This window comes from Prinia subflava, chromosome 3, assembly GCF_021018805.1.
Source record: "Prinia subflava isolate CZ2003 ecotype Zambia chromosome 3, Cam_Psub_1.2, whole genome shotgun sequence".
NCBI classification, from domain to species: Eukaryota; Metazoa; Chordata; class Aves; order Passeriformes; family Cisticolidae; genus Prinia; species Prinia subflava.
In genome coordinates, this window is record NC_086249.1 from 90,107,908 (window position 1) to 90,134,838 (window position 26,931).

The 26,931-nt window shown below is 39.9% G+C and overlaps 1 protein-coding gene across 3 annotated transcripts in view; it reads left to right on the forward strand.

The window, feature by feature from the left end:
* GLRA2 (glycine receptor alpha 2) overlaps positions 1-26,931 on the forward strand; it is a 122,026-nt gene that overhangs the window by 77,020 nt on the left and 18,075 nt on the right. For all 3 annotated transcript variants that reach the window (XM_063392874.1, XM_063392872.1, XM_063392873.1), the window contains exon 8: positions 15,850-15,999. In XM_063392874.1, the coding sequence (XP_063248944.1) occupies positions 15,850-15,999 (150 nt within the window). The remainder of the gene's footprint in view (positions 1-15,849; positions 16,000-26,931) is intronic.

The following is a 26,931-nucleotide window of genomic DNA, read 5'->3' on the forward strand; positions in this document are numbered from 1 at the left end:
AGTATTAAAAATTTTTGCAATAAAAAGCCATCGGCCTGGAACAGCTCAGCTTTCTAAGCTGATAACATTTTAGTGAGAAAATAACTTTAATAATCCCCCTGAACATCACATGCATGCACAAATTATTAGATTAGACTGTCCTAGTTATTTGGTTATTACAAGTCTTCTGCAGGAATCACACCCAAGCCACAGGAAAACACCAATTAAAAAACTCTAAAGCCTAAAGATAGCATAATTACTAGAGGGAAATCAGTGATTAAACAATAATATTTAAAATAAATGGCAGTGTTGAAAGGCTTTTCCAAAATGTGTTTTAATAATATTTGTCTCTGTTAAGCCTTGGAGATAAATAGACAAACGAGTATAAAAAATGGGAAATTCTTTTCCCAATTAAAAAAAAACAAAAACCTGTTCACAGCAAAAAGGGGGGCAGAATGAATCAGGGAACCCTATGGCTTTGTAGTTTCAGAACTGAACCCCAAGTTAACTTAATTGAATTCTTCTCCCCTGTACATCTGTCCTCCCCTTCCTCTCCCTTTGAGTGCATGACCTGGTTTTTCAAATCGATTTGGCCAGCAGGTATCCTTTATCATAATTCCCTCTTCAGTGGGCAGAAATGGATACTTCCAGAGAGCCAATTCATCCCTATGGCCAATCAACATCTAAAGCAGGTGGGTTGAAGTCCCCCCTGGAGCTCTCTATCTGTTCAGATGGTGAGCTGAATCCTCCTCCCGTCATTCACATAGCTGAGGACCTTTCCTCAGAGAGCAGCTTGAACAGAGAGCAAATAATTTACCAATGAAACAAACTGCTTCTTCACACTAGCCAATGACAATATACAACAGCCAACTAAGGCATAGCTCCTTTTCTGCTCTTCAGGGAAACAAAATTCAGGAATTTTGCTTTCTTTTCTGTGCAGCAGAACTGTTCCCATTTGAGCTTTAAAACCCCTTCTCTTCCCATCCTTGCTTCTGGCCTACTGTTCATGTTGTCGGAGGTCAAAGAGATGCACTAATATCAGGGATATCCTATAATAATATCCTATCAGGCTTGAAAAGGCATTTAAGGTGTATTTGTCTCTTCCTTGATGAGTGCCAGTACCACAGATCTTCCAACAGAAAGACTGATATGATTTTGTTTTACTGTTCCCACAATTACTGAGGCATTTCTTTAAAGGACAAAGGCTGTCCATATGTGCTTGGTGGGCTCTGAATAAACCCCTGTGCACAGCCCTTATGTGTTCTTATTGTAGCTCCTGAATCACGTTGCACCTAGGTTGGAGCTAGATACCTCCCTGCACATAGAAGGGGGGATTCTGAGCATGAACAGAACTCAGCTGCCCAGAAAATGTTGAAGTTAAACAGTGAAGGACCTACTGAATTTGAATTATCTCCAGAGTTAAGCAGCAGCTGAACAAGGGCAAAGTGTTTGGACTTAAGCACTCAGATCTTTCCTCTATCTGTTATCAAAGGGACTGGATAGAGAGAAAAGATGAAATAAACACTCCCCTCTAATTTTTATCCCTTTGTATAGCTACTGGGTGAAAAATAAAAGAGTAAATACTTATAAGAACTGGATTGTTAAGGCCAAGAGAGGAACGTGTCTTGAGTCGATTTGAAAGAAAGAACATGCTATGATACAGCAAATTACTTTACAGGCCATTGGACCTAATGCAGTTATGAGAACTCACCTGCCCTGTAAAAGTGGGTTATTTTCCTCAGGAAAGATATTGAAAGGTTTTATTGTAGCAATGGAAAATCAGTGCCAATACACCTGCTGCATGGCAACACCAGTGCCCAGAGGAATGTTGACTTACAGCCTTTCCGAAGATATACTGAGAAGTACTCAAAAAATAACAGCCCTTAGCCCATTCTTATCTGAGATAAGAATGCAGAGAGCTTCCCAAGAGCTCAGCAGATCCTCTTTGGAGACCATCCTGTGCAGGAATGGCTGCTGCCAAATGTTCAGGGCAGCTCTGACAGCATTCACTAAGGATAAGAAGCTTTTGCTTGAGGATGCTTTGTGCACCCTTTCCTCTGGTAAAAGCATTTTAACATTGACTGAATGGCACTGATGGATTTTGATGGCATGTGCCTGAAAAGGAACGTGGTGAGCATATTTGTTGGAGAACCAGGCCCTGCTTTTGGCTTGTTCTAAGCTCTTCTGCAGTTGTTTGGCAGCAGGGGATGTTAAACAGATGTGGGTTTGTCACACAGAGGAAGCTGTGCCGGATCTGCTCCTTTGCTCCCCTCCCACCTTAACACCACTTAAGGTAATTTGTACCTGGGACACGTCCTGTGTGAGTAGGGCTGAGTGGCTGTGATGCCCTTCCACAGTTCAAACTGGGGCTGGGCTGCTCTGGCACGCAAAGCATGTTGAAAAAGCAACCTTTAAATTTTAATTTCCGTACTTTAAAGTGTTTTTGTGTAGGAGTTTTCTGCACTTAAGCTTCCTGATATGCAATCGATCAACGTCATGGTTGCTGAAATAATATTAGGTTCAATGTACGCTTTAGGCAGGGTAAGTGCTACAAAATTGACAAATATGTTTACAAAATAAACATTGTATTGACAACTTAAGCAAAAATCTCCCTTCTAGCTGCATATGCTGGAATATCTCCCTTGCCCTACCCTCACCTTATCAATGAGTATGCCCTACTCTGAAAAAAACTAAATCTCTTTTAATTTCTCTTCACTTCTTTTTATGATGTCCAAAACCAATCTGACAGCAGCAGCCAAGAAGGAGTGGGCTCTATTATGCACATTTTTTGCCTGCCTATCTCCTGCTCTCCTGATGTGTCTGACAGTGACATGGATATGCATTTTTTTGCAAAATGCCATTTGTAGAATGTTGGTGATGCAGAGTTTCCTCAGGAAAATTCTTGTGGTTTTAGATAGCTCTGTGGAACAGTCAGCAATGTCAATTCACGAAGGATGATCTGAACCCTAAAATATGGATTAATATTTCATTCAGAGCTCTGCCACTGGCTCCTCCTGAGAACCTGGGCTATGTACTTACCATATACAGACCTTAATTTCTCTATTTGGAAAATGGAGCTAAGAATATTTCCCAACATTGCACACACTCATTGAGAAGCAGGTAGATTAGCTTTTTTAGGACTCGACATTAAGATCTTTCAGAGGAAAGAGGCAGAGAAATACTCCTTTTCTGAAATACTTGTAATTTGAGATACTCATAATTTGAAATACTCCCTAGTCTGTGAGTCTTATTAGATGCAGTCTACTCTTTGCTAACTTGGGATGTTCCATGTAAAACAGTTCTCTAATTTTCTTTTGTTTGTTTTATTTTCTATCTCTACCACAATTACAAGTGACTAAATCTCAGTTCATGTGAGAAACATATATAACAGCCAGGCAAGTACCTCCCCACAGCTCTAGGTAATGATGGAACAAGAGTAATTGAAATTTCTGACATCTATTAATAACTTATCAAACAGAAAGTCACCTCTTAAATGAAGTGTTTCTCTTCGTATTTCTAGCCACATGTGACTGTCCTCAGAAACTTGATGTGGGGTTAGAGTTATTAAGAGGTAGGATTTTTCAAAAGATTTGTTTATTTATACTGATTATGATTAGTGGGTAACACAACAAGACAATCTAGGCTTCTGTACAGGACCAGCAGACCCTTCTTTTGATCTAAAAGGAGTCAAATCTGTGTATTATGTGCTGATTCATGATGGAAATGGAGGTCATAACGACCACATGGATATAAATTATGTAGGTGTGAATTCCTACATGTAATTAAGTAGCAGGAACAGACCAATGCTGTAAGAATATTTAGTGCTGGAAAGAAACCTAGTATTACCCTGGATTTACCAATGTCAAACCAAGACAGGCAGTAAAGCAAAAGACCACAGAATGATTCAAGAAAGATACATGTTCATTTCCAATTATGCAGATAGAATTCCTGGCTTAGGCAGTTCTTCAAAACCTCCTGAAAGTGTTATAGTATGACCCTGATCTCCATGACGTACAATTCTGACCAATGTGTTTTCTGAGCTTCCATAGAACTTTAAGAAAGAGAGAGAGAGACTGGGGGTGGGGTTGGGGGTAACATGACTCACTTCAAAGCTTTGTTCTTCTCCAGCTACTCATGGAACTGACAGGGGGAAAGCTATATAGGTTGTTATTTATATATAGGCTGTTTTCTTCTCTTGCGTAGGCTGACTCAGTTTTGCAGCTTCTTTTAAGTTACACGAGTCAGCTGAGCATGCCAGAATTGCATGAGAGTCAGAAAAGCTGTTCCACTTTTCCCTTCCTCTCCCACCTCTGACATGTGTGCCCAGCCTGGGGAACTTGGGCTGGTGCAGGGACTGTGCCAGGTGTCCCCACGATTGGAGGGACAGCAGAAAGCAGGCTCTGGGGCACCAGGGCTGTGACTTTGCAAGAGGAACTATCCCAAGCCAGAGCTTTAAAGTGGATGTGCCTTTATCTTCTTCTCACAATGAGATGCCACAAGGGATTAGAAGTTTAAGCTGAACTTAAAAATTATCCATGTTTTATCAGAACATGAATAAAACAAGAAAAGTTAAATTTTTATTATTTTTTTAAATGAACAAAAGACAGAGGAACTAGATAAGACTTAAAAGGAGTGTAAAAGTTCATGCACAGCCATCCTCCCACCTACTGTGTCCTCAATTACAGCCATCCCAATGATTTTAAGTGAGGGAAAATTCAGTTTGGTCCCCTCTGGGCTTTCAGGAAACTATTCTGGCCATCATCTCTGGGGGTTTCTCAGTACAGTTTCTCCAGATCCCATGTCATTTAGGCTTTTGAACCTTCTCTGTTTGAACAGGATTAGGACTTCCCCAAGGATGCAGAAGTCTCTCCTCCTTGTAGATGGTTCAACCTCATCTATTTACTGTTTTACAGACACAGTATATCAGAAACTGGGAACAAACACACATACATACTCACAAGGAAAAGTAAAGGGACTATACCATGAAGTATAATGCCTTTCTTGTAGCAAGGATGTAACCCAACACATCTTATGCAAGACCCTATAAACTTGCAAATACAAATAAGAAAAACAGAAGTTGTCTGGTCCTTACTTCCTGCACAGATGAGCAATCTTCATTGTGAATCTTCACTGAGCAGTGGTGATATCCCCAGCAGATCCCTCTAGGATTGTTGGCTCCCTCCTGGTTGTCTCCAGCCTTTTCACAAGGTGAACATTCATCTGTCAGTATCATCAAGTCATTCTGGCAGCAAGGTTTTGCTTGCCATGGAGCAACAGAGTTCAACAAGCCTTGAGCATTGGCATCAGAGTGGCATGAAAACCATTCCCTTTACTTGTGCAGCAGTGCTTTGAACCTTGAGGGCCATCCTGCAGTCTTTCTGAGAGGTGCCTGTGCTGTCCTTCAAAGCGCTCTCCATCTGTGCTCCAGACTGCCTCTGTCACTGGTACTGAGGGCTGTGGGTGCTGCTGGTGCTCAGTGGTGTGTGGTTCCTTGAAGAGTCTCTGGCTACTTTAACTACAGTGCAGGCTACAGAACACATACAGCCACTGTGGCTTTGGAAAAGGGATGAGGGAAAAAGAACAGTTTATAGGAGCAAACATTGGCCGTCAGGCTAAGCAATCAAAGAAACTTTGGTAAACAATTTTCTTGTTATGAAAATCCAGTACTTTGGTTCAAGGTTCAGTTGAGAAGAGAATATGGATGTGCTCCATGCATGAGACTGCATGGCTAAAAGGCTTCTGCACAAACATCTTTCAGTGAGAAGGGATGGTGTTCTTAGTTATTGCTTTGATTACATATTTGCACTAAGTTCCTAACTATTGTGACTCCAAATTATTTCCATCAGCCTGAGTGAAATGTGTGGTGACACTGTTTTAACAAAGCTCTTGATATAAGAATCCTGGAGACAGTTCAACATTACAGTATAATGCAGAAACTTCTTTGATTTATAGCTCAGGTGAAAATGAAATTATGTGAACAACGTGATATCTGCAAACAAAACCTTAGCACAAGACTCTGCTTGGAAGCAAAGGTTCAGGATTTGGGATAACCAATTTTAACTCTAAATTAACAGTTTTCTTTTTATCTTTTGAATGGCCAAGGAGACGATTCTGCAGCAGCCCATCACCAAGTTATTACAGAAATCAGAATCTGCATCAGAAAATGACCATGAAAGGTGACTCTGTCTCTTCTGTGCCTTGTGGTGTCCTTACAGGAGCACAAAGGGAGCCTGCAATGACATGTTTCTCTGCAGGTTTTTCCTGCAGAGCCTGGTGCTCCAGGAGCCCTTAGGCCCAGAGTTTTTACCAAAAGAGCTGGTGCAGGTTGATGGTCTGTGGTTGGTTAGTGGGACCCAAGAGCGGGTCAGGCACGTCCCTGGTTGGAAGAGTCCCTGGGAAGAAATGGATCACAGCTTTCTCCACCATCCCAAGTGAGGTGAAAAACAGAGGTCTGGGCATGCACCTTGTGTTTCACCACAGGCAGTGTTATCCCAGGTCCTGAGCCTACAGGCTCGAGCTAATTTGAGTGTGTGATAGGTACATTTACATTAATGTGGCAGTGCTGATCCCTCTAGAATATGGAAATCTTTGCATGAATCTTGCTAAATGCTACTGTTCATTCCCCTTTATTTGAATTCCATTTCCTTTCCTCTAACCTGACCTCTTTATTCCACTTTCTTTCTTTATGTTTATTAATATTCAGACCATCAATTTCTTTCAACATTCATTCTCACCTTTGCCATATTCTATTATTGCCTTTGTACATCCTCTTTCTATTCTGCTTTTCCTTAAGTGCTTTACTGTACATGAAATGTGACTCACTCACAATTGGAATTGGACCATGCTATCCTGGCAGAGCCTATGTTTTCTTTGACATCAGCTCAGCTCCAAGATCTGTTTTTACAGATGTTTTTATTTCTCATTTTAAAACATTTCTTTTCAAAGATAAAAAGAGAAGAAACATAAAAAGATAAAAGATAGAATTTTAATGGACTGTATATACAGATTCATTTCTTATGGCATTATTGTCAGTTACAAATCACTTAAATTATCCAAATATAAAGCATTTTCCCTTGCAGTTTAATCAGATGAAAGAAGCAATTCAGAATCCAGAGCCAGAAGATATGCTAAGATAAGAATGATAAGTCACTCATTAATAGTAACTGATCAAGTAATAGTCAAGAAAGAAGCATATGGAATTGCTGAGTAATGTAATGACCCATCCCATTCTCAGTTTTTTAGTCTGTTTGTATATTTATTTTTGATAAGGCAATTTTCTCTGACCAAAGGTTTACTCTGATTTACCCATCTCTAATCTAGAGAGACTGGCAGTCATAAAAATAAACAAATGCCTTTTCCCACCAGATTACATTGCTGAAAGTCTTAGGAAATCCAGAATTTAGGAGTATAATCTTAGACAGGGATTAAAATTAACTCTCTTTTCGCAAACAGCAGAGACCAAAAGTGGAAGAAAAAAGCCATATTGCCCTAGGCATCCTTTTATAATTTTAGGTTTTTGTTGTTTGGTTCAGTGAGTTGGATTACTTTTAGTGGTTCACTTAGTTGTGACTACAACAGGAAATACAGCACAGAGAAGATATTGTAGAATGTTCTGAAGTCACATGAGATTTAACACAGTTTTTATGCTATTCAATGAACATGTATGTGTAGGTGCACATGTTCTTAGTATTGATCACAGTATCTACTCTGCCATATGCCACTTCTGTGATCCTTACCTGCTTTACTTGGAGGGAAGAGATCTGTTCTATTGCTACAAAAATGAAATCCTGACTTGTTATTTGATAACAGTCATGCACTGAGTCAGTTAACTCTTCAAAGGTCAGTGAATAATGCAATTTGTTGCACTTTTCCTAACTGGATGGCAGATGTAATAACTGAACATGCATGGCTGTGGCCGAGCTGAATGAAGATTCCTTTTCACCTGAGGCAACTAAAGAACTTTTGGATCTACAAACAAAAAAGTTTTCTAAAGCTGAGTTAAAAAAACCAAAACCAACCCAACCCAAAGCAACCCAACCCAAACCAAAAAAGCGTAATCATAGCAGGAAAGCTGGCCTTGCAGAAGTAGGCACTCTGGCTGTGCTCAGATACATACCCCACTGAATTCTGATTTCAAGTGAATCTTAAATATAAATGCTTCTCTGCTCAATATGAGCATTTGACTCTCTTTATGAATTTAATGACATTGTTCAAAGATTGGACCGGTGGTTCTTGCTAGCAAATATACAATCTTTCTCAGCTTTTTCTCCTTAGTGATTTTTTTATTAAGCTCTCTGAAAAAATTACCACTTAGAGTCCAAATATTCAAGTGAGCATTTAACAACAATAAAGAATATTATCTGTTGATTTTACTGGGAAGGAAGAGCCAAAATCTTCTCATTGTAAACGAGACCCAAGACTGACATTGTCATCCATCTGCAAGGGCTGACAGGACATGTTTTACCCATGTCTTAATGCAGCAACATATAATTCTCAATTTGCACTGAGCTGGGCTCGTGTGTGGGGGTGTTTCTGTGCGATAAATGTCTTTCAATTACTTGGCAATAAAAAGCTGCTTCCTTGTAGCAGAGACATCAATCCTTATTTGTCATCTTTGTAAACTGATCACCATGGCTGCACCAATCTGTTGATTACTCTCTTTAGTTCATACACAAGAAACATCACAAGTATTGGTATTATTTGTCTTATTTTGCTTTATTTACAAGCCAAATGAAGGGCACTGAGATGGTAGGGCTGTAGTAACCTCTGGAGGCTGAGCACAGAGAGTCCTAAGATTTTTGTGAGGCAGGGATATTTCTTCTCTCTTTGACCGTAGAAAACTTTATTGAAAGTCTGATTGGTTTTCAAGGGAGAAAACAATACTTAATTGAGTGATTTTAAGTGCTTATTCAAGACCAATTTCTTGAAGGCAGAAGAAGACTAACCATACAAAGGGGGACCAGGGCAAAGAGCAAAGATGTGCAGAATGCAAGTGATGAGAAGCTGATGCTTGGTGTTGCAGGTTTATTCCTGTGACAGCTCAAGCAGAGCCTGTGGGTGTTCCTGGCTTCTCTGAAGTCTGACCAAACAGCACTGGCTCTGCCCATGACGTTGGGTGGCCTGAGGGGCCATTTGTCCTCCAACACTCCTGCAGAGCACACACCCATTGGCCAGCTCAGCCATAGTCTTCTTATCAAGAGGGCAGAGAGAGAGGCAACCAGGCTGAAGAGTTGCAAGAACCACAAATTACTATTTACACACAGTGTTAAAGATGTGTCTGAGCTGGTAGGAGAGGTGGTGTCCCCAGCCTCTTCCTCCCCAGTGTTTTTCAGGATCAGGGCAATGAGAAAAGTCAGCAGTGCCCTGGTGCATGCCAAAGTCATAATAAATAATGAGCAGAGGAAATTCACTTTCCCCCTATCGTTTTTGTATAGTTTCAGTCTGTTTCCGCAAGGGGCTAAGGCTCTGCTCAATCTTAGTTCCACTCTAACATGGTTTACAAGCCATGAACTCAACACAGTTCTTGGGCGGGGCCACCAGAACCTCCAGTTTCCAAATAATTTAGCATTTCACTTCTATACCTTGTTAACTGTTTCTGCAGTTGTCTCAGCTAGGCTTGAACTCCTGAGATATGAGACATTTCCAGACATTATTGTTATCTTAGAAGTATTACAACATGCAGTTGTCTATCAGTGTGTAAAAGTGGGCTTTTGACCCCAGTTGTAATTTCAATTAGTGTTACTTGATGCTCAGGGGCAGAGGTCAGCCTGTCCTTGCATCATCAATGCACAAGAAAATCTCACAGTTTGCTCCCAGCCTCAGCACCAGCACCATTATCTGTCCAAATCACAAGCCTTTGTTTTCTCAGCTGTAACCTGCTCTGTTGGAAAAAGTGCCTTAAGCTATCACTCAGACTTCTTTTTCTTTGTCTGCAAAATAGTCACACTATTTTTAGAGCAGTTGAGGGCTTTTGAATCACAGGATCACAAAATGGGTAAGATTGGAAGGGGCCACAGTGGGTCATCTGGTCCAAGCTCTCTGCTCAAGCAGGATGAAGTGGAAATGCTACATCCTGTCTTAAATTTACTGTACAGAAAGAACGAATTGTCAGGAATAGGAAATACAGGGCAACTACACCATATGATTGCACAAAATGACACATGATGAGTATGCCAATACTTCATATGGCCTTGGGAAAAAACCCCAAGAAGTATTGGCTTCACCAGTCTGCTAACTGATTTTGTATTCATGGCATTGGGTTTTTCAAAGGTGGAAATACACCATTTGAGAAGAAAGATCAAAACCGTGTCAATAGACACTGCCCATGCTAAAAAGAAAGACTTTATTGCTTTTCTGAAGTGGTTTTACCTGGAGGACGAGTTTACTTCCCTTTTTTTTTTTTTTTTTTTCCCTCCAAATAGAATATTGTTAGATAATTTAAGAAATGTCAGTCTCTGGTGTGCAGTTATTGCTCTGTGCTCTCTGTTTCACATCCAGCAGGATGTACTATAACACAGTGCTGTGCCCTCTGAACCAGGTGTCAGCCGTGTCCTGCAGTGTTGGATAATTCCTGCAGTTTCCTGGGGTCCAGCCCCACTCTGCAGCTGGGGAGCATCTTGTGTTCTCTCTTCAGTGGGATGGAACTGGCACAGAGGTAGCTTTGACCACTCACAAACCAGGCCTGTATTTTTGGCATCTTGGCCTGGTTAGCACAACAAAAATAGCTATTAGCCCTAGTACTGAACTTGGTTACATGCCTGTGATCACCTCTTCTGGCCCCTGCCCAGGGGGCTCTCTGAACATCTTTGGAAATACCTTAACTCAAGTCTTCTTCAAAGACTTGAAGAAAGTATCCCTTTATCTTTGAAGGAAAAACAAACCATAAATGTTTCCCATACATTTCTTGGCTTGAATGCAGTCAGCACTTATTTCTGCACCAGCAGTGAGTGGGAAGTTTAGCATCTCATGACTTGGCAGAACCAGCAATAGAAACAGAGCAGAAATTTTTGGATGAATAGTTTATTCATTTTAAAAAGGCAATTTTGGGTGGCTGGAACAACTTGTGAATCCCTGCTGAGCTAGGTGAATACTTCCATATGGAAGCTGAATAATAGAGGGAGGGTAGTGGAATTTTTTTCATCCTGTTTAAATTAAATACTTCTTGCTTGTTTCTTGCTTTGTTTTGCAAATTGCCCATTTTTCATTTAAAGTAACATTTGTTTCAGTTTTGATTTAATATGATAGTTTGTTCTATTTCCACCTTTCCAGTCTGAAAAATTCTTTGAAACCTTTTTCTCCAAGAGTTTATTTTAATGCATGGGAGAAGTTAATTTCAAATTGTAAGATTTCATGGTAGCTGAAAATTTTATTCTTTAAAAAAACCTTGCCTAGAATATGGCATTGTGTAAAACAGAGGTTTATGGATCCATATCATAAGTAAAAGCTATTTTTTTCATAAGATTCTACCTATCAAAATAAGTGAATATATGTTTTTTAACAAAAACTGAGTACCTTTCACTGCATGTTGAAGTTATTTTCCCAGTGCAGAACCCTAGGAGTGGACGGATGTGTCTTTATTTCCATTTTACACTTGTTTGACAGAGTCAGAGAGTTAAAGCAGTTGTCTGGATTCTCATGAGACTGGCATTGTAGGAAAAACCGAGCTCACATTTGGATTGATTCAAAAATGTCAACAAATGACAGCTGCTGAGCTGCAGGACCCATGAGCATGTTTTCCCCTGGATTCTCTTTTCATTCTGGTGGTGACACACAGCAATGTGCTGAAAGGGGCCTGAGAGCTGTGGGACAGGCACAGTGACAAAACAAAAAGAGTTTGAGAAGGGGAAAGTTTAAACCCTGCAAGTCCTTCACAAACAGTGTAATTCTCCTTGTACTTTCATTTCCAGGAACTTCACTGGGGTCATTGATGCTATAGCAGTGCTACGTAGAGAACAAACTGGTCTTTTTTTATGTAGTGGGTATGGCCAAATAACAAATGAGGAAAATTATGAAGGGAAAGAAGTAGCTTTGTCATATTTACTATACTTAGCCTTACCATACTTGGCTCTTGATGCAGACAGTTCTAATTCTGAAAAAGTTCCCTCAATAGCTGGCCCTAAAACATTTACAAAGCATCTGAATAATTGATATAATTTATGGTTTTATTGGTGGAAACCATTAAATCCCCTCCTCCCAAACAGCATTAGGAAGGAAGCTTGGCAATATGCAGTGAAAAATGGAGCAGCTATTTAAAGAAAGAAAAGGACAAGAAAATCTTTTTGAGCTTTTTGAACATGATAACACTGAAAAAGGCAGAGTCCTCAAACATCCACTTCTAAAAGTATTTTGTAGTAAATGAAGCCAGTGTGCTATCAGTGTCACAGGCTTTTCAGAGGAAGTTTTACAAGGTCTACCTTTGAAAAACAACCCCATTTATTTTTCATTTTATACATGCTAGCTTAATAATGTCAACTTGGAATTTGTATTGTTGCTGGATTCTGTGCTGCAAGTGAAATTATGGGAAAGGTGGCAAATGCTTAGGTAACAGTCTCTATTAAATGAGTGGGGTCATTTCTGTTATTCTGTTCTGCTCATCACGGTACTGGCTAACAGAGATAATTTATAGGCTTCATCTAGCCAAAGTTACTGTGTGCATCAAACATATATGTATACCTGAAATAGCCTTCCAAAACACCAGCTTTGTCAAAAAGGAGAGACTGGCATTTTTAGGGTACAGTTTATTTGACTATAGTGTAGATATCTATGTTCCACTTAGTAGAATTTTGTCCTAAAATTGCTTGTTTCTTAGCATTAATTGAAAAAAATTCTCCACTTGTACACAGTGCTTTTTTAGTTAGGTGAGAAGAAACATTCAACAAAAAATCAGTTTGTACTGTCCTACATATACCCAGCAGTGATTATGGAGCATGTGATGCACGTGATGCATGTGATAGCAGTGACTGGGGAGCATGAAACATGGACATGGGAGCTGAGGAAGCTGAGATACAGTACTGTTTGATGAGTCCTTATCAAAGCAGATGCTGTAAGCCTTTAAGTTGAACAAATATATGAGTTTTCATTTTATACTATGATCTGGAGGAAAAAAACCTAGCTGATAACACTGGTTTTGAGTCTGATGAAAGAACTTGCCCGAATAATGTGTGTCTAGGCTATCATGATATACTCAGTTTTGCAGACTCCAGCTTCTACAAGCATATCAGAAAGTTCCATAGATTTTTAGGCTTTGAGCAGCACAATTCTGTATATAGAGGAGATTCATAAGGTAAACTACACAAATTAATTTGAAAGCAAAAGTGTCAGCTTTTACTCATTGCAGGACTTTACCATTTATTTGTTTTTAATATGATGTTAGAAGCAATTGCTTTCTGTCTTCTCATTTAAAGCTGTGCCATGGTGTGGCACTGGCCAAACAATAGAACAAGCAATGTATCTGCCAAGGATATTGTGATCCTCCGATTGTAGCCCAGTGGCTGGAGTTAAAATAATCCAGCTGGCTCAGCAGCTATGTAGATTCCATTTATGGTAGCACAGTGTAAGTGGCAGGACAGCTAACTCAGGGCTTCCTTTATCATTTTGCCTTCCCTGCTTTAGGCCCACCAGGACAGAATTTGCACAGTCGGAAATGCTGATTCTTCTGACTTCAGCTCCCTGCATTGTGCTGTCTCTGACAGCCCAGTCCAGCTGTTTATTCATGTCTAATACATTTCCTAAGGGCATTTGTAAAGAAAACAAGCTGCCCCTTCAAGGAAAGCAACAAACAATCTAATCTCAGCTGCATTTTACACAAATTGCAGTGACTTGATTCCTACTGTGCCTCAGCCTGTGGCACAGAGAGTCTGGGACATTGTTGAGTTTTCTCTGGTTTTCACAGCTGCTCAGTAAAGATGTAACTTGTACAACTTTTTATATGTGGGAGAGTGAACTGCATACCTGCTGTGTATCTAATTGAAAAGCTCAGATTCATGGTGTCACCTCAGCCTGCTGCATGTCAGCCTATGCGAGCTATATGGTGGGCAATGCCATGAGGAGCTGCACTACTGCTACTGAAAGGCATGCTCCTCTGATGCAGGCTGAATAACAGTGCTTGGCTCCTCTAAAATGTCCTTCCTAGTGTTCAGAATCTGCAGGATGAAGCTCTGTATCCTTTCAGTTGTGCTTTAAATGGCAGTTCTTCTGCTCATATTGCTTATTGAGGCACATAGTGCAGTATATTCCATGTGACGTTAACAAAAGATCTTCTACGGACTTGGAAAAATTATGCTATTCATGCATATGGCAAATAGGGGCAAAACCTATTTGCACCCAGAGGTGCAATTTACACCTAGAGGAGTGATTCCTTCTGTCATGGAATGGTTGTCCAGCCAGAAGAGTGAGGTTGTTTGGAATAGTATACAAAGGGCAGAGGCGGAGTTTTTGCAAGGTGGAGATTTGGTCTCCTAAACATGAGTGTCAGGAACACAACATCCTTTCCTGCTGCCTTTTCAGACCACTATATGTTTTGGCTGCATTGAAATGTTTTGCCTGCAGGGTGTTATTCAAATGTTTATAATATTTCAGGGTTTAGGTACAATCCATTTTGCGTATCTCGATTCAGCTCTATGGGGGTGCCATGGGTCTCTGTCAGATTGAGGTGACCTTGAGTATCTGAGACATCTCCAGGGGGCTGCTTAATGTGAGATACTGAAGGTTTGTGCTCTGCTGAATTAGCAAATGGATAGTAGGTACCTAATGTGTCAATTTGTGATGCTATTATTTAGAGAATTGAGTAAAGCCTCGGGTGCCTCTGCTTGCAGAGGTGCTCTAAGCTCCTCCTTACAGACACGAAGAAGCAACTCTGTTTGGCTGTAATTACTCTCATTGTAGAGAGGACATGTAAAGCAGTTCAAATACCTTGCATCCTAGATATGTCCATTCTTCCCCATTCCTTGATTTATTTATGTCAAAGCAGTTTATGCAACTAGCTCACAGATACATTGTAGACATTAAGTCAGATCATTGTAATTCCACTCAGGAGGTAATACCTGATAAACAACAGAGACAACCTGCTGTTACCTAATCAGAACATCTCTGCTTAAAAACTGCAAGACTACAAAGAATGGCAGAGACCAAACACACCTATGGAGAATGTACCTTTGATATGCATAGTGTGTAGCTCATTAATTGGCTACTGTTTGGCCCAGGGTGGATAATATGATAAAAATCTTGTGACATTGCAGAGCTGTAATATATCTGATTTTATTTTGGACCAGTCAATTCAAATCAGAATGGATTTTTACTAGAATAGAGGCAGCTGGTGTTTGGGTATTTTTCGTAGATAATATCTATGAAGATTTTTTTTTTAATAAAGATGTTGGGTAAAGGTCAAGACACTAGGATGGAATATTTTATTGGTAAAGTTTTATAAACCCATACAATAGAATACCCTGAGTTTACTTTGAGGTTGTGGATACCAAATATAGCTAATTAAGCAATATGGTATTTGGTTCATAAAAAACTAAAAAGGTGAATATATCTTGTTATATATCTTGAATATATCTTGTACAAAAAAATTGTATTTTTTTTCCAAACTTTGATTGGGACTATAAGAAAACTTGTATTTTGTTAAAGTAATCCTGATCTTTCCCTAAAGGAAATAGCTCATTTGTGCATTCTTTGTGGGCACTCATTTTCATTAATAATTGAATGATGTATTTGTTATCAGCCAATAAATTAACAAATCAAAACACAGAACAAGAAAAAACCATCTCATGGAACTTGTGCTGTGCAAAAATGTGTTTGTTTTTTTCACATCGATATCTTCAGCTTAGGAGTAGTTTGAGATATAACATGCTGTGTCTTATTTCATTCTAGGTCTCCTATGTAAAAGCTATTGACATTTGGATGGCCGTGTGTCTTCTCTTTGTCTTTGCTGCTTTGCTGGAATATGCAGCAGTCAACTTCGTTTCACGGCAGCACAAAGAGTTTCTGAGGCTTCGAAGAAGGCAAAGAAGACAAAACAAGGTAGAGCTGCTCTTTACCTGGGGTGACAGAATGTGCCCTGAGAGCCCTACTCATGGGCAGTTGACTTCTTACCTCACTTCTTGCCCTTGCAGCAGAGTCTTTTTCTAGTTTCCTTTTGAGTGATTTACTCCTTGATAAAGAGCTGATAATTAGCTGCTGGGTTTATTTGCAGCTTATGAAGTTATCAACAAATGTCAGTAATTGGTCACCAGTTCCAAGAATTTTCTTCTCTTCATGCAATTGCTGAGGCAGCTGGACCTCTCCAAACACTGTGTTACTATGTGGCACCACCAGTGGATAAGGAACTGCAGGATGCAGTGACACAGACAGAGGAACAATATTATCCAGCTGTGCTGTCATCAGAACATGCCTGTGACCTGTCCTTTCTAGTGCTGCCTTAGCTGGCCATGCTAAAATGGGAGATTCTCTAGGATAGCTCATTGCAAAGACTAGCAGTTCTGCCCTCACTTTTAGACCACCAGCAACTGGTGTCTTTCCCAGCTGAAACCAGGAAATATGGCCATTTTAAAAAAGGAGAAAGATTAGGAGATTTGGATTTTGCCATTTCACAGTTTGTGACTGATGCAAACTTCAAATTTTTAGCAAAAGACCTCTTTGTGAGTGTCATTATCACAAAATTTTATGCCAGTGACTGAAATGTAGAAGAGGGGATTGTTTATAACCAAGATGTCAATCTAGAAATAATTTTAGGAAGTCTGTCCATCTGTCCTGGATTGTTTTTGTGTTGGTTTTTGTTTGTTTGCTTGTTTGTTGTTTGTTTGGATTTTTCTTGGTTTTTCAGTAAATGGGAAGACAAAAGTTGACATTATATTGAGTTTTATTTGAGTCATGATCATTACCATGTCTAGGGAATGTGGAACTATAAACTCTACATATACATTTGCTAGGTGAAGTAAATATTTGCTTGAGCTGCACAAGTGCTTCAAGCCACAAATAATGGTTTCCTCCACAAGAGAGATGACAACAATGGCACAGGGCATTTGTGTTTTGACAGGTCTGTCTAATAAATGTTCTGTAGCTAATGTAATATTTGATGGATACTCTGGGAAGAAATCCAGTGCTGTTCTCTAGTTTAATATTATTGTCAGATGAACTGAGATTCCCCTGAAGATTAGATTACAGGAGAGAGCAGAGATGCTTGCCTGTCTACTGGCACACAGGCCACACACACTGCCACTGGAAGCCTTTGTTTTAAAACCCAGCATGGCAGCAGCAGAAGCTTCTGTATGGCATCTGTAATTTCATTTTTGGATGCAAGGTCTGTTTAAGAGATGAACAAGTAGGTAAGCAGCCATCCTTGGTAAGTAACAGTATCCAGTGACTTTACTCAGGTTTATGAGATTTTGGTCCGTGAAAGTGGTCATTCATCTGCTTCAAAAACTATTATTTTGGTGACTGTGAAAAGAAAGCTGTTTAAAACCAAATCATCAGAAGACTTGTGTTTATCCTGAGCCAGGTGGTGCATGGATTCTTTGCAAAGTAGGTAACGACATAATTAAATACAAGGAAATATGCGGCTGAGTAAGAGATCCATTTGCATAGGCTTGCTTTTTTCCTATGAATCTGGTTGCATGAATTTCAAAATAAGGAACAATGTTACTAAGGCAGTTTCTTTAGAGATATTTTCTGCATCTCTATACTTGATTTTGTCTCTCACGATTTTCTCAGTTTATTTTGCCTTGAAAGTGATTCTCATTGTTTTGCATGATGGTCTTCTCTAACCGAGCCATTCTTCTCTCTGCCTGTTGTGTGTGTGTGTCGTCGTGCTGCTGCTGTGGTGTTCCCATTCTTGCTGCTGCTATCTATGCTGACACTCTGGGGACAGGCACAGACTGTGGCTGTTGGCAGTGAGAGCGCTGAGTCCGTGCGGCGCATGAATGGCTTGCGGAGCAAAGCGTCACCGGCTTACGGGACAGTGAATCAGATCGGCAATTCAAGTTTGAGGGTAAAACTGCAGTGAGAAAGAGAAAGCAAGAGAGTTTTAGTACGTGCGGTGATGTCATACATCAGCAAAATGGACCATTTTGATGGCATCACTAGTAGTAATCTCTTGCATTCTCTTTGCTAAATGCCCCCACAAAATACACAGTACTGTCCCCAGCATGAACAGCAGTTTCATGTTGTACATTTTTATGGCCCATCCTTATGCTTGCTTTTTACAGGGTGGCTGGGCTATGCCACCCCTATTCCAAGCCTCTTAAGGAAAGTGCATGTATATTCAGCAGCTTGGTCCTGTACAAAGATAGATTGAATGGGATGGGGAGAGAGGGCCATAGGAAATGCCTTGAGACAGTAAATCCCACATTGTGTCACCTTTCAGATGAGCGTATTCCAACAGAACGCGGTACGTATAAGAAAGTGTGTTTTTATCGCTGTGGTATTTATTCCTGAACTGTCAACCTGCAGCCTTCCTCATTGCAATGTCCTGAGCCCTGCTTAGTGGAGTATGAATTCATACCTATGAATGAAGAAAAGCATTTCCTTAGTTTCTTTTTATTGGCTTGGAGAAGAGCCATGAAGCTGAAATCTTTCACACAGTATAACATGTAGCAGATCAGAAGCAATATGATAGCAGCTGATACATCCAGATTAGGGGTGAGTTGTGGAGGTAATAAAATCAATGATGGAGAAAGAAATGAGCTTAGTGTGCAGCTCACTGCTTGTTACTAGTGGCTGAGGAATGAAATGTGTTCATTTAAATAAAATGGGACTGGGATTTTAATCTTTCAGGACTTGATTTCTCAGAAAAAACATTGTCTGAGCCACTCTTCAGCTGTAAAGGGCCTCTAACTTTGATCAAGCTCTGTAAAGTCATGTTATTATAAGATGCAGATGATTTCAATGAATTTTGTACACTGTAAAGGGATTAGCAGCTTCCAATTTCAAAGCAAAACTCACAGTTCATATTACAAAGAAAAATTAGGATAGAGAGTTTACAATGCAATAAATCATCCACTTTCAGAGCTACAATATCAAGCAGTAGAAGAGAGCCTTAATTTCTGGATACTTTCTTTTGTAGAAATAATACTATTTACACACATACAAAACCTGAATATAAAAAGTAATAAATCAGGGTCTCTCTAGGAGATATGCCCAGTATTATATGCTGCCACTGAAAACCTGATGCCATACAACTACAAAAGTAGTCCAAGTAAGTACTCAGTGCTGCATATCTCACCAATCACACAGTGCTGTTAGTCCAGCTAAAGTTTGTGTAAGTTGTGGTTATCCTCTCCTTCAGGGAAGCTTGCACAAATGTCTCTCCTCCTCTAGAATCTTGTGCATTACACAGACAGCCAGGGCAGTACACAGAGGGGCCGTGTCGCTGCAGTGCTTCTGCTGCAGAGCCCTAAGAGCTGGAGCAGCTCTGGCATTGTTTTCCCCAGAGAACTCCCATCACATAAGAGATGCACACTTGAGAGGTCAACAGAGGAGACGTAGCAAGGCAGGGGTTTCTGGAGCAATGCTACCATGGCTGCAGCTCAGTACTTTTCTGCTCAAGAGAAGGATGTTTATGCACAGAAGAGAACATAGAAACAGAGCCTGTGGGGCCACAAGCAGCCTCACAAGCAGGGAACTTGACTTGAGGTACTGCTCACTCAACCAAAGCTTACACTGAATGCAAATGTAAAAGTCATGGTCAAGAGAACACAGTGTAAGAGTGTGCTTGAGTATCTATACTGCGTCACTTAGTGCTAATCCAGGGAGAGAAAAACGGTGCTGAATCACACCTAGACATGATTCCTGGATTTGCAACTTGATCTACAGAACAAGAAAATACCTGTTCTCAGTTTTGTAAACCTGTATCTCTGGCATTGCTTTTGTTTTTGTCTGTGCGGGGTCTCGTTCTTAATGCTGCAACACTCAGAGCAGTGTATAAAGCAGACATCTTAAGAGACCATCAAATCTCTTAAGTCAAACATTAGATTGTGAATATTTTTTCTAGGAAAAGTCTGAGTTCTATTGTTGATCATCCAGAAATTGTATTATAGATGAACCATTTGAAAAGACAGTTTTATCATGACTTGTTGGCATCTTCCACATGCACAAAATCCCTATATCCTCAGGTTTTCAGTTCTTCACTCTGTCTGTCTTCCCCATACATTTTCTCTTGGAGGAAGCATTCAAAGTTTGTCCTAAAGGTTCATGTAATCTTTCTGCTCAAGCTAGTTACACCCATCAGTAGCAATAGATTGCTGAAAGAAATGGTTGCCTATTTCTTGTATATCACACTATATAGAGAGAGAACAGACTGCAGCAGCAAAGAGTCTAATGGTACTGAGGATGAAGTAAAGTTTCATTATAATAAAATCTAAATTTTTATGGTGCAAGATCATTTGAAAGAAAATAGCTTCCTTTTAAAACATGATTTTTAGTAATCAAACAGGATTTCACAGTTTTTAAATGATGGGCTTCCAGAGAAGCAGAATAGTTTAGACAGGTTCAATCATCCCTTTTTGAAAACAATAATTATTATGTTATAGGATCAGTAGTCAAAATGAGTCATGGTACACCAGTACTAATATCAGAATCTCAAAGATGACTTCCTAAATTATATGTGTGTTGGTTACCACTGTGACCAAGACTAGGGGTTAAGTTTGGGACCATTAGTGTTAAAAGCAATACATAAGAGCTTGAATGAAAAATTGTGCAGCTGGAAGATGTGATAGATTTAATCCCATGTGCAGGGAACACAGAGCAATACAAATAACAATGCTGCAGCCAAGGGGGTTCATATGCATGCAGGTTAGCAAAGGGAGGCACAAACGGTGTTTTCAAATGAAAGAGCTGGGACTGGGACTAAGTGATTAAGAAGGAAAGGATAACTCCTCTAAGCAAAGCTGGAAGCACCTGGTCAAATGCTTCAGAGAATTGTTTGCCTTTGGAGATGGAGATGCCAGTGGTGAAGCAAGTACCACAAGTGCCCAAACAAACATACTGAGATAACACAGTATTTCTATCTTTCAAAAGGAGAAGTGATATGCGTTGAGTAACACCAGCTTTAATAGGACATCTCTATCATTTTAATCATACTGAAACCCCTCTGTCACATCCCCCAAATAATTTTCTAAGGTTTTCTAGACTTGCCCATTGAAAAAATCAGTGCCTTCAGCCTGACTTTGCCTTTAAAGCACTTGGCACTGCTGTCCCTGGTGGGATGTTCGCTGCTGCCATCCGTGTGCATGGTGTGTGGCGGGAGGATGTGCACGCTCCGCGTTATGTAAGGTGCCGCATCATGTGAATAATGAAAGTGCTCAAGGAAAGCCCTTTTGCTGAGCTATTTTTGGCACTTACTGAGCAAGCTCAAACACATGAGTTTCATTGTGAAAAATAGGAATCCGAGTCTGAATGGCTTTTTCTCTCTCTCTTTCTCATCTTGCTTACTTAATGGATTAAAGTGCGTGTAGCTTCTGCTGTAGATAAACACCCTCAAGATACCATGGTTACTTTTATTTTTCCAGGGCAATTGCATTAGTACTTTAATGTAACTGTGCAGAAAAAAATCCAGTAGAAGATAAATACATCAAAATGAAAATTTAGCTTGGAGTTACAGTCCCACATACAACTGCAGTGAATATTTAGCTGTAGTTAAATAATAGACACAATTCATTGCATCATGTTGCCATGTCACTTTGTGGCTTCATCTGAATGTCCTTTGTCAATCTTTTTATTGTGAGCATGAATAGGCTAGGAATGGCCCTAGTTAAAATCAGTGGAAGTATCTGTATTGTTTATAAAATAGACATACCAGGTGTACTTTAAACATTTAAAAAAACCTGTCATCGCAAATTTGACAATTATCTTGATATAAATCCTTAGATTAGCTCCAGGCACACATCTAGAGACATGATTCCCCAAAGAAAGAGCAACCCATAGGAAAAAAACCAGATCAGCCACGGGGATGGCATCCAAGCAATGGATCAAAAATTCTAATAAGAGCAGTCTGACCAGATGGAGAGACTAAACTTACTGGAAATGTAGAGTTTTCAGTGAAAAACAAACACTGGAAAAGAAACGATGGAAGAGAAAAATCGTGTTTCATAGTGTCCTGTTTCCAAGGGTAATTGAAAGTGAAATGGAAGCTTTTCCCTCCCTTATTTGACGAGGCAAGGTTAAAAATTCTTAATTACTGTGCTTTGTGTGTTTTACTGCCTCAGACGCAAAAAGATGATGGACTATGTGGGATAGATTTTTCACCCCAAACCAAGAAACAGAAGAGAAAATGAGTCGTTGCATTTCAAGGGAGAGAATTCTGAAAACCAAATAAAAACCATTAAACATTCTGTAATAAAAGGCAGACAATTTATGGAACATGTCATAGCAGTTCCTGAGAAAGTTCAGAATATTTAAACAACTGGGTAGTGCAGTGCACAAGTTGGAGTAATGGAATCCCAAGTTGAAGTAATGAAATCCAGGTACCGGAGTAGAAGAAAAAAACAGGAAAACAAAATCAGGAGAAAAAAAATAGAATTTCTGGAGGAAAAAAACCCCAAACAAATAGCACCAACAAAACAAAACAAAACAAAAACAAACAAGTAAACAAACAAAACCCACCAAACAAACAAAAAAGAAAACACACAGAAAATGAGAATAGGGAAACCATGGCTGATCTAGAAAGGGTGGAAATCAGAGAAGTGGATAACTGGTAAGGCTGCAGAATGATGAATTTTTGTACCCACTGAACTGATCAGTGGTACAACAAGGAGTACTCTGTGGGGCAGAGGACAGATATTGAAACTGTAGGGACCATGCATGGCACCAAAGCAGCAAGCAGGATATGATACAGTATAAGGACACACGTTGCCCAGCCTGCAAATACTTAAGCAAATTATTCTTTATGGTTAAATACGATAGGAACAGGACACAAGCTGCAGAACAGCAATATTACAGTATTTCCAGTCTGGGGAGATGAAGTGACTGTGTGCTGTACCACATGGGATAGGCAGGACTGGAAAAGTCAGGAGTACTGGATAAAGTTTTTCTTGTTCCCTCAATAGTGAAACTCTGCTTTAGAAACTCCAGTTCCTCTCTTATACCTACCCAGCACGCTGTGGCTGAAAGGATCAGCTCTGAACTGGCAAGCCTTAGGGACTGAAGTTTGCACTTCACTCAAGTGAGTTTGTCCTGGTAGTTACTCATGAACAGTAGGAGACACACCAAAAATGAACTCTGCAGTTTTCCAGCTCATGAAAGGTACTCTCCAGCTGGGTGCAAATGTCTTATTTCTTATTATACCTAGGGGAGAGTGCAAACTGAAAATAGGGCAGAGGAAGTTAGAAAGAGACAGGAAATGGTGTTCTTATTTTTGAAGCTTTAAAGCAACAAGTAGCTTTTCAAGAACTATCTGCCACAGGCACCCGCTTTTGTTTTCCAGATTATTTTAGAAAATGGTGATTCCTTAATTGGATGTGTTCTGGTCCATCTCATTTCATGGAAAAAAAAAAAAAAGGGGCAGTGAAAAAATTATCAAATATATGTTAATGATAAAAAAATATAAGGAAAATAGACTTCAGAAGAAGTATGTTTAACCTAAGCTGCCCCTACCCAAGACTCCAGAAAGAGTGAAAAGCCATCACAACTACAAGATACAGGCTTAGAGAGCACAGGAGACAGCTTCATCCCAAATTGTTTCCTTTGTTCTTTCACTGTATGTAGCTCATCTTGACTCTTTCCATGCCCTGAGTCAGGACCCAGTAAGGCCTTGGTCTCAGGGTTTCTCACTGCTTTGATGGCCAGGTCCTCTTTCCAATGGAGGAAGTGAAGGTATCACGAGGGGAACCCTTTCTGATCCATTGTTGCCAGTGATCTGTCGTGATGCTTCATATCAGTTCTGAGTTCTGTCCCAAGCCTCATTTTCAAAGCAAATTATTTCAGTGTTGGTAAATATAAATTAGCATTTCTACAAGAGGGTGAAGGGATTGAGTAGTTAGAGGCAAGCATAGTGCAGGCTGAGAATGCCAGCACTCTGTATCCATGTATTCCTACCCTCACTGGCAGCCTTGCTCGCCCTCTGGATCTCCAGAGTATACTACACCAGTTGTATCAAATTACATGGTAAATTGGTGAGATGGGCAAGTGTTCAGTAGGATCCATGAAATGCATATTTACATCTGACCCAATTAATCCCATTCTCCACAGGGGATAGAAGCTGCTATTTGAATGTAATTAATTGTGAAGCATTCTGTAATGATGTTGTCCAAATGACATTGTTCAAAACCAAATTGTATTAACCAGACTGCTGAAAGCTCATTCTCTCTCAAGTCTGAAGAAACTTCATGGGTTTCAGTAAAATCCAGTTTTTACAGTGCTTTTAAAAAAATGATGTTGAAACCATTTATTTCTCCACCTTTACTTTTCCCAGGGCAAAACAGCCTTGTTTATAGTCATTCCTGTTCAAGTTGACAGCTTTTCTTATGGCAAACTGATCATTCAGAGCCTGATTCTGACATCTGTAGCTTGATTTAATGATCAGATGTGTTTATTTCTCTTGATCCATTGCTGGAGAAAGATGCTATTTAATGTAATGTGATAATTTGTACTTGGGTATTTGTCTTCTGGCCTGATTTTTCAATTATTTTGTTAGGTTTTGTTTGGAGTTTTTGTGTGTGTGTGTGTTTTTGGTTTTTTGGGGGTTTTTTTGTGTGGGTGGTTGGGGTTTTTTTGGGTTTTTGTTTGTTTGTTTGTTTGTTTGTTTTGGCAGGAGGATAACACTAATCTTGCAATCCATGTTACTGGGAGTAGATGGATAGGCGAGGAAGGAGATTTTCTTTTCTACAACATGAGGAGGGGCTAGGGTTACTTATACTGGAAGGAATAAACACTTTGAAACCCTACATATTCTGGGCACTTGTCACTGAATCTTGCCAGAGTTCTCACAACGACTCATTTCAAGTTGGGAGCACCTGAAAACTCCATGCCAAGCCCAACCATAAGTCACTAAAAATTTACTCTCTTCCACTCTCTGTGAACTCCCAGCGGTATCTCAGAGCTGTCCACTGGCTCTTCCCACACTGTACGTCTTCACTACAGCAGGATCAATGTCACAAAGGACTTACTATTGAAAAGTTCAGTTTTCCAGTGGCTGCTTGAATGTATCTGGCACACTGAGCATGTCAGACTGTTTTTAGCTCCTGGAGAAACAGATTGGAAAGGTCAGGAAACGCTGCTGTGTTTGCCAATACGCATGAGGTGCCAGAAGTCCAGAATCCTACCTGTGAATTTCTGCATCGATCCTGTAACTTCTCTCCGAGCAAAGGCATCACTCTTAAAGTAATTTAATTTCTACCTTGTATATGTAATTTTTCATACAGATGTGCATTTGTACATACAAATAATCCACTTGCGCAAGTGCAAGTCTTTTACCAAGCGTCCAAGGTTTTTTTCTGTGCAATAACATGACGACTCTTAGGAGACATGGCACCTTTGTTTTCATGCTTCACTTCGCTCTCTTCAAGTGGTTCTCCATGTGTGTTCTGATATAACCCTTTCTGCTAGTCATGTGGAAGTTCTCTGCCTGTGACAGACTCATTCATTTTCCTGTTAAGCCTTCCTAAGCCTGCTGAGGGTAGAGACTTGTTTTCACGTTCTCTGTAATCTTCATCTGTCAAAAGAATAAGTACTTCAGAATAGAGATCACAAACTCTGGTCATTAGAGATTATCTGAGTTGCACAATTGTGAGATCTTGCACACCATTCCAGGAAAGAAAGTCGTGCATTTCCTCTTCAGGATGTAAAGTCTTACAGGCATCTGCAAGCTTCAGCCTTGACACTCTCTAGCACAAACTTTCCATGAAATTTATCTATCAATTGTCTGTTAACTTATGCCAGCTTTCTTTTTGACTTCCTCAGTGGGATCAGACACCAAATCTATTCATTTGCCCCATCAGCAGAATTTTCATCTTGTAGGTTTTTTTTTTTGTTTGCTGATCCTCACAGCCAAGAGAAATTTTAGCAAGTCTAATCAAGTGTGAAGCCACTACAGGCTGGCGAGACAGAGAGAACTTGTCCATCACAGGATGCTCTTTTACATCCCTTGGTATTGTCTGTCTGGAAGTCCTTCAAGGTTCTAATGCTCTTTTTAAAGCATTACATACCTGGTTAGATGAATTAAGGGGTGTTTGTCTGGTGCAGGTGTTTCATTGCATGTCCAGAATGGGTGGTGTATACACCAATGAGCACATGTAAAATCAAGTCTTCTGAAAATCACTATGTGCTCTTGTTCAGTATTTTTCCTGCCTACTAATAAACTATATGTGTTTTACTTATAACCATCCAGGGGCTGTTGCAGAAGACAATGGCCTTTCTTTCAAGATTATCAAGCTCTTGGCCCGTCTTTGCAGAGGTATAGAGGTAAATTATGCAGCTATTTGACTGCAATTTCCTTGTTTGGCCATAATTACAGCTAATCTTCCATCAGACAGGTCCCTCCTGGGGTACAAACAAATACTTCCAAGGCATTTATTTTGCAACACACACATGCATGTGTGTGTGTGTCCAATAGAAAAAGGCAGAGGAAGCGTAACTTATTTTAGATATTATTCTCCCTACATTAGCTTTACACTGTATTTCCCAAAGAGGTGTCCGGATTTCTTTTGTGTCTGTCTACTCAGTAATTGCCAGTTTTTCCATATATTGGCATATCCTGCCATGCTTTCCTGAATGTATTAATTCTGGTTCCCCTTTTGAGTGTCTTACATTTGAGTATCATGCTTCTCACTCTGGGTGGCCTGAATCCTAGCAAAAATTCTAGCTCTGAATCCTCTAGCAAAATTAAAAAGGATTAACATGTTTTTAAAATGTATCTGCTACTTTCAAAATTATTCCTCAATATAGCTTCTTTTTTAATTACTTCTCATCTCTTTCCTACCAAGCATGATCTGAAATGCTCGTCCTCAATTGCAAAGCTGGTTT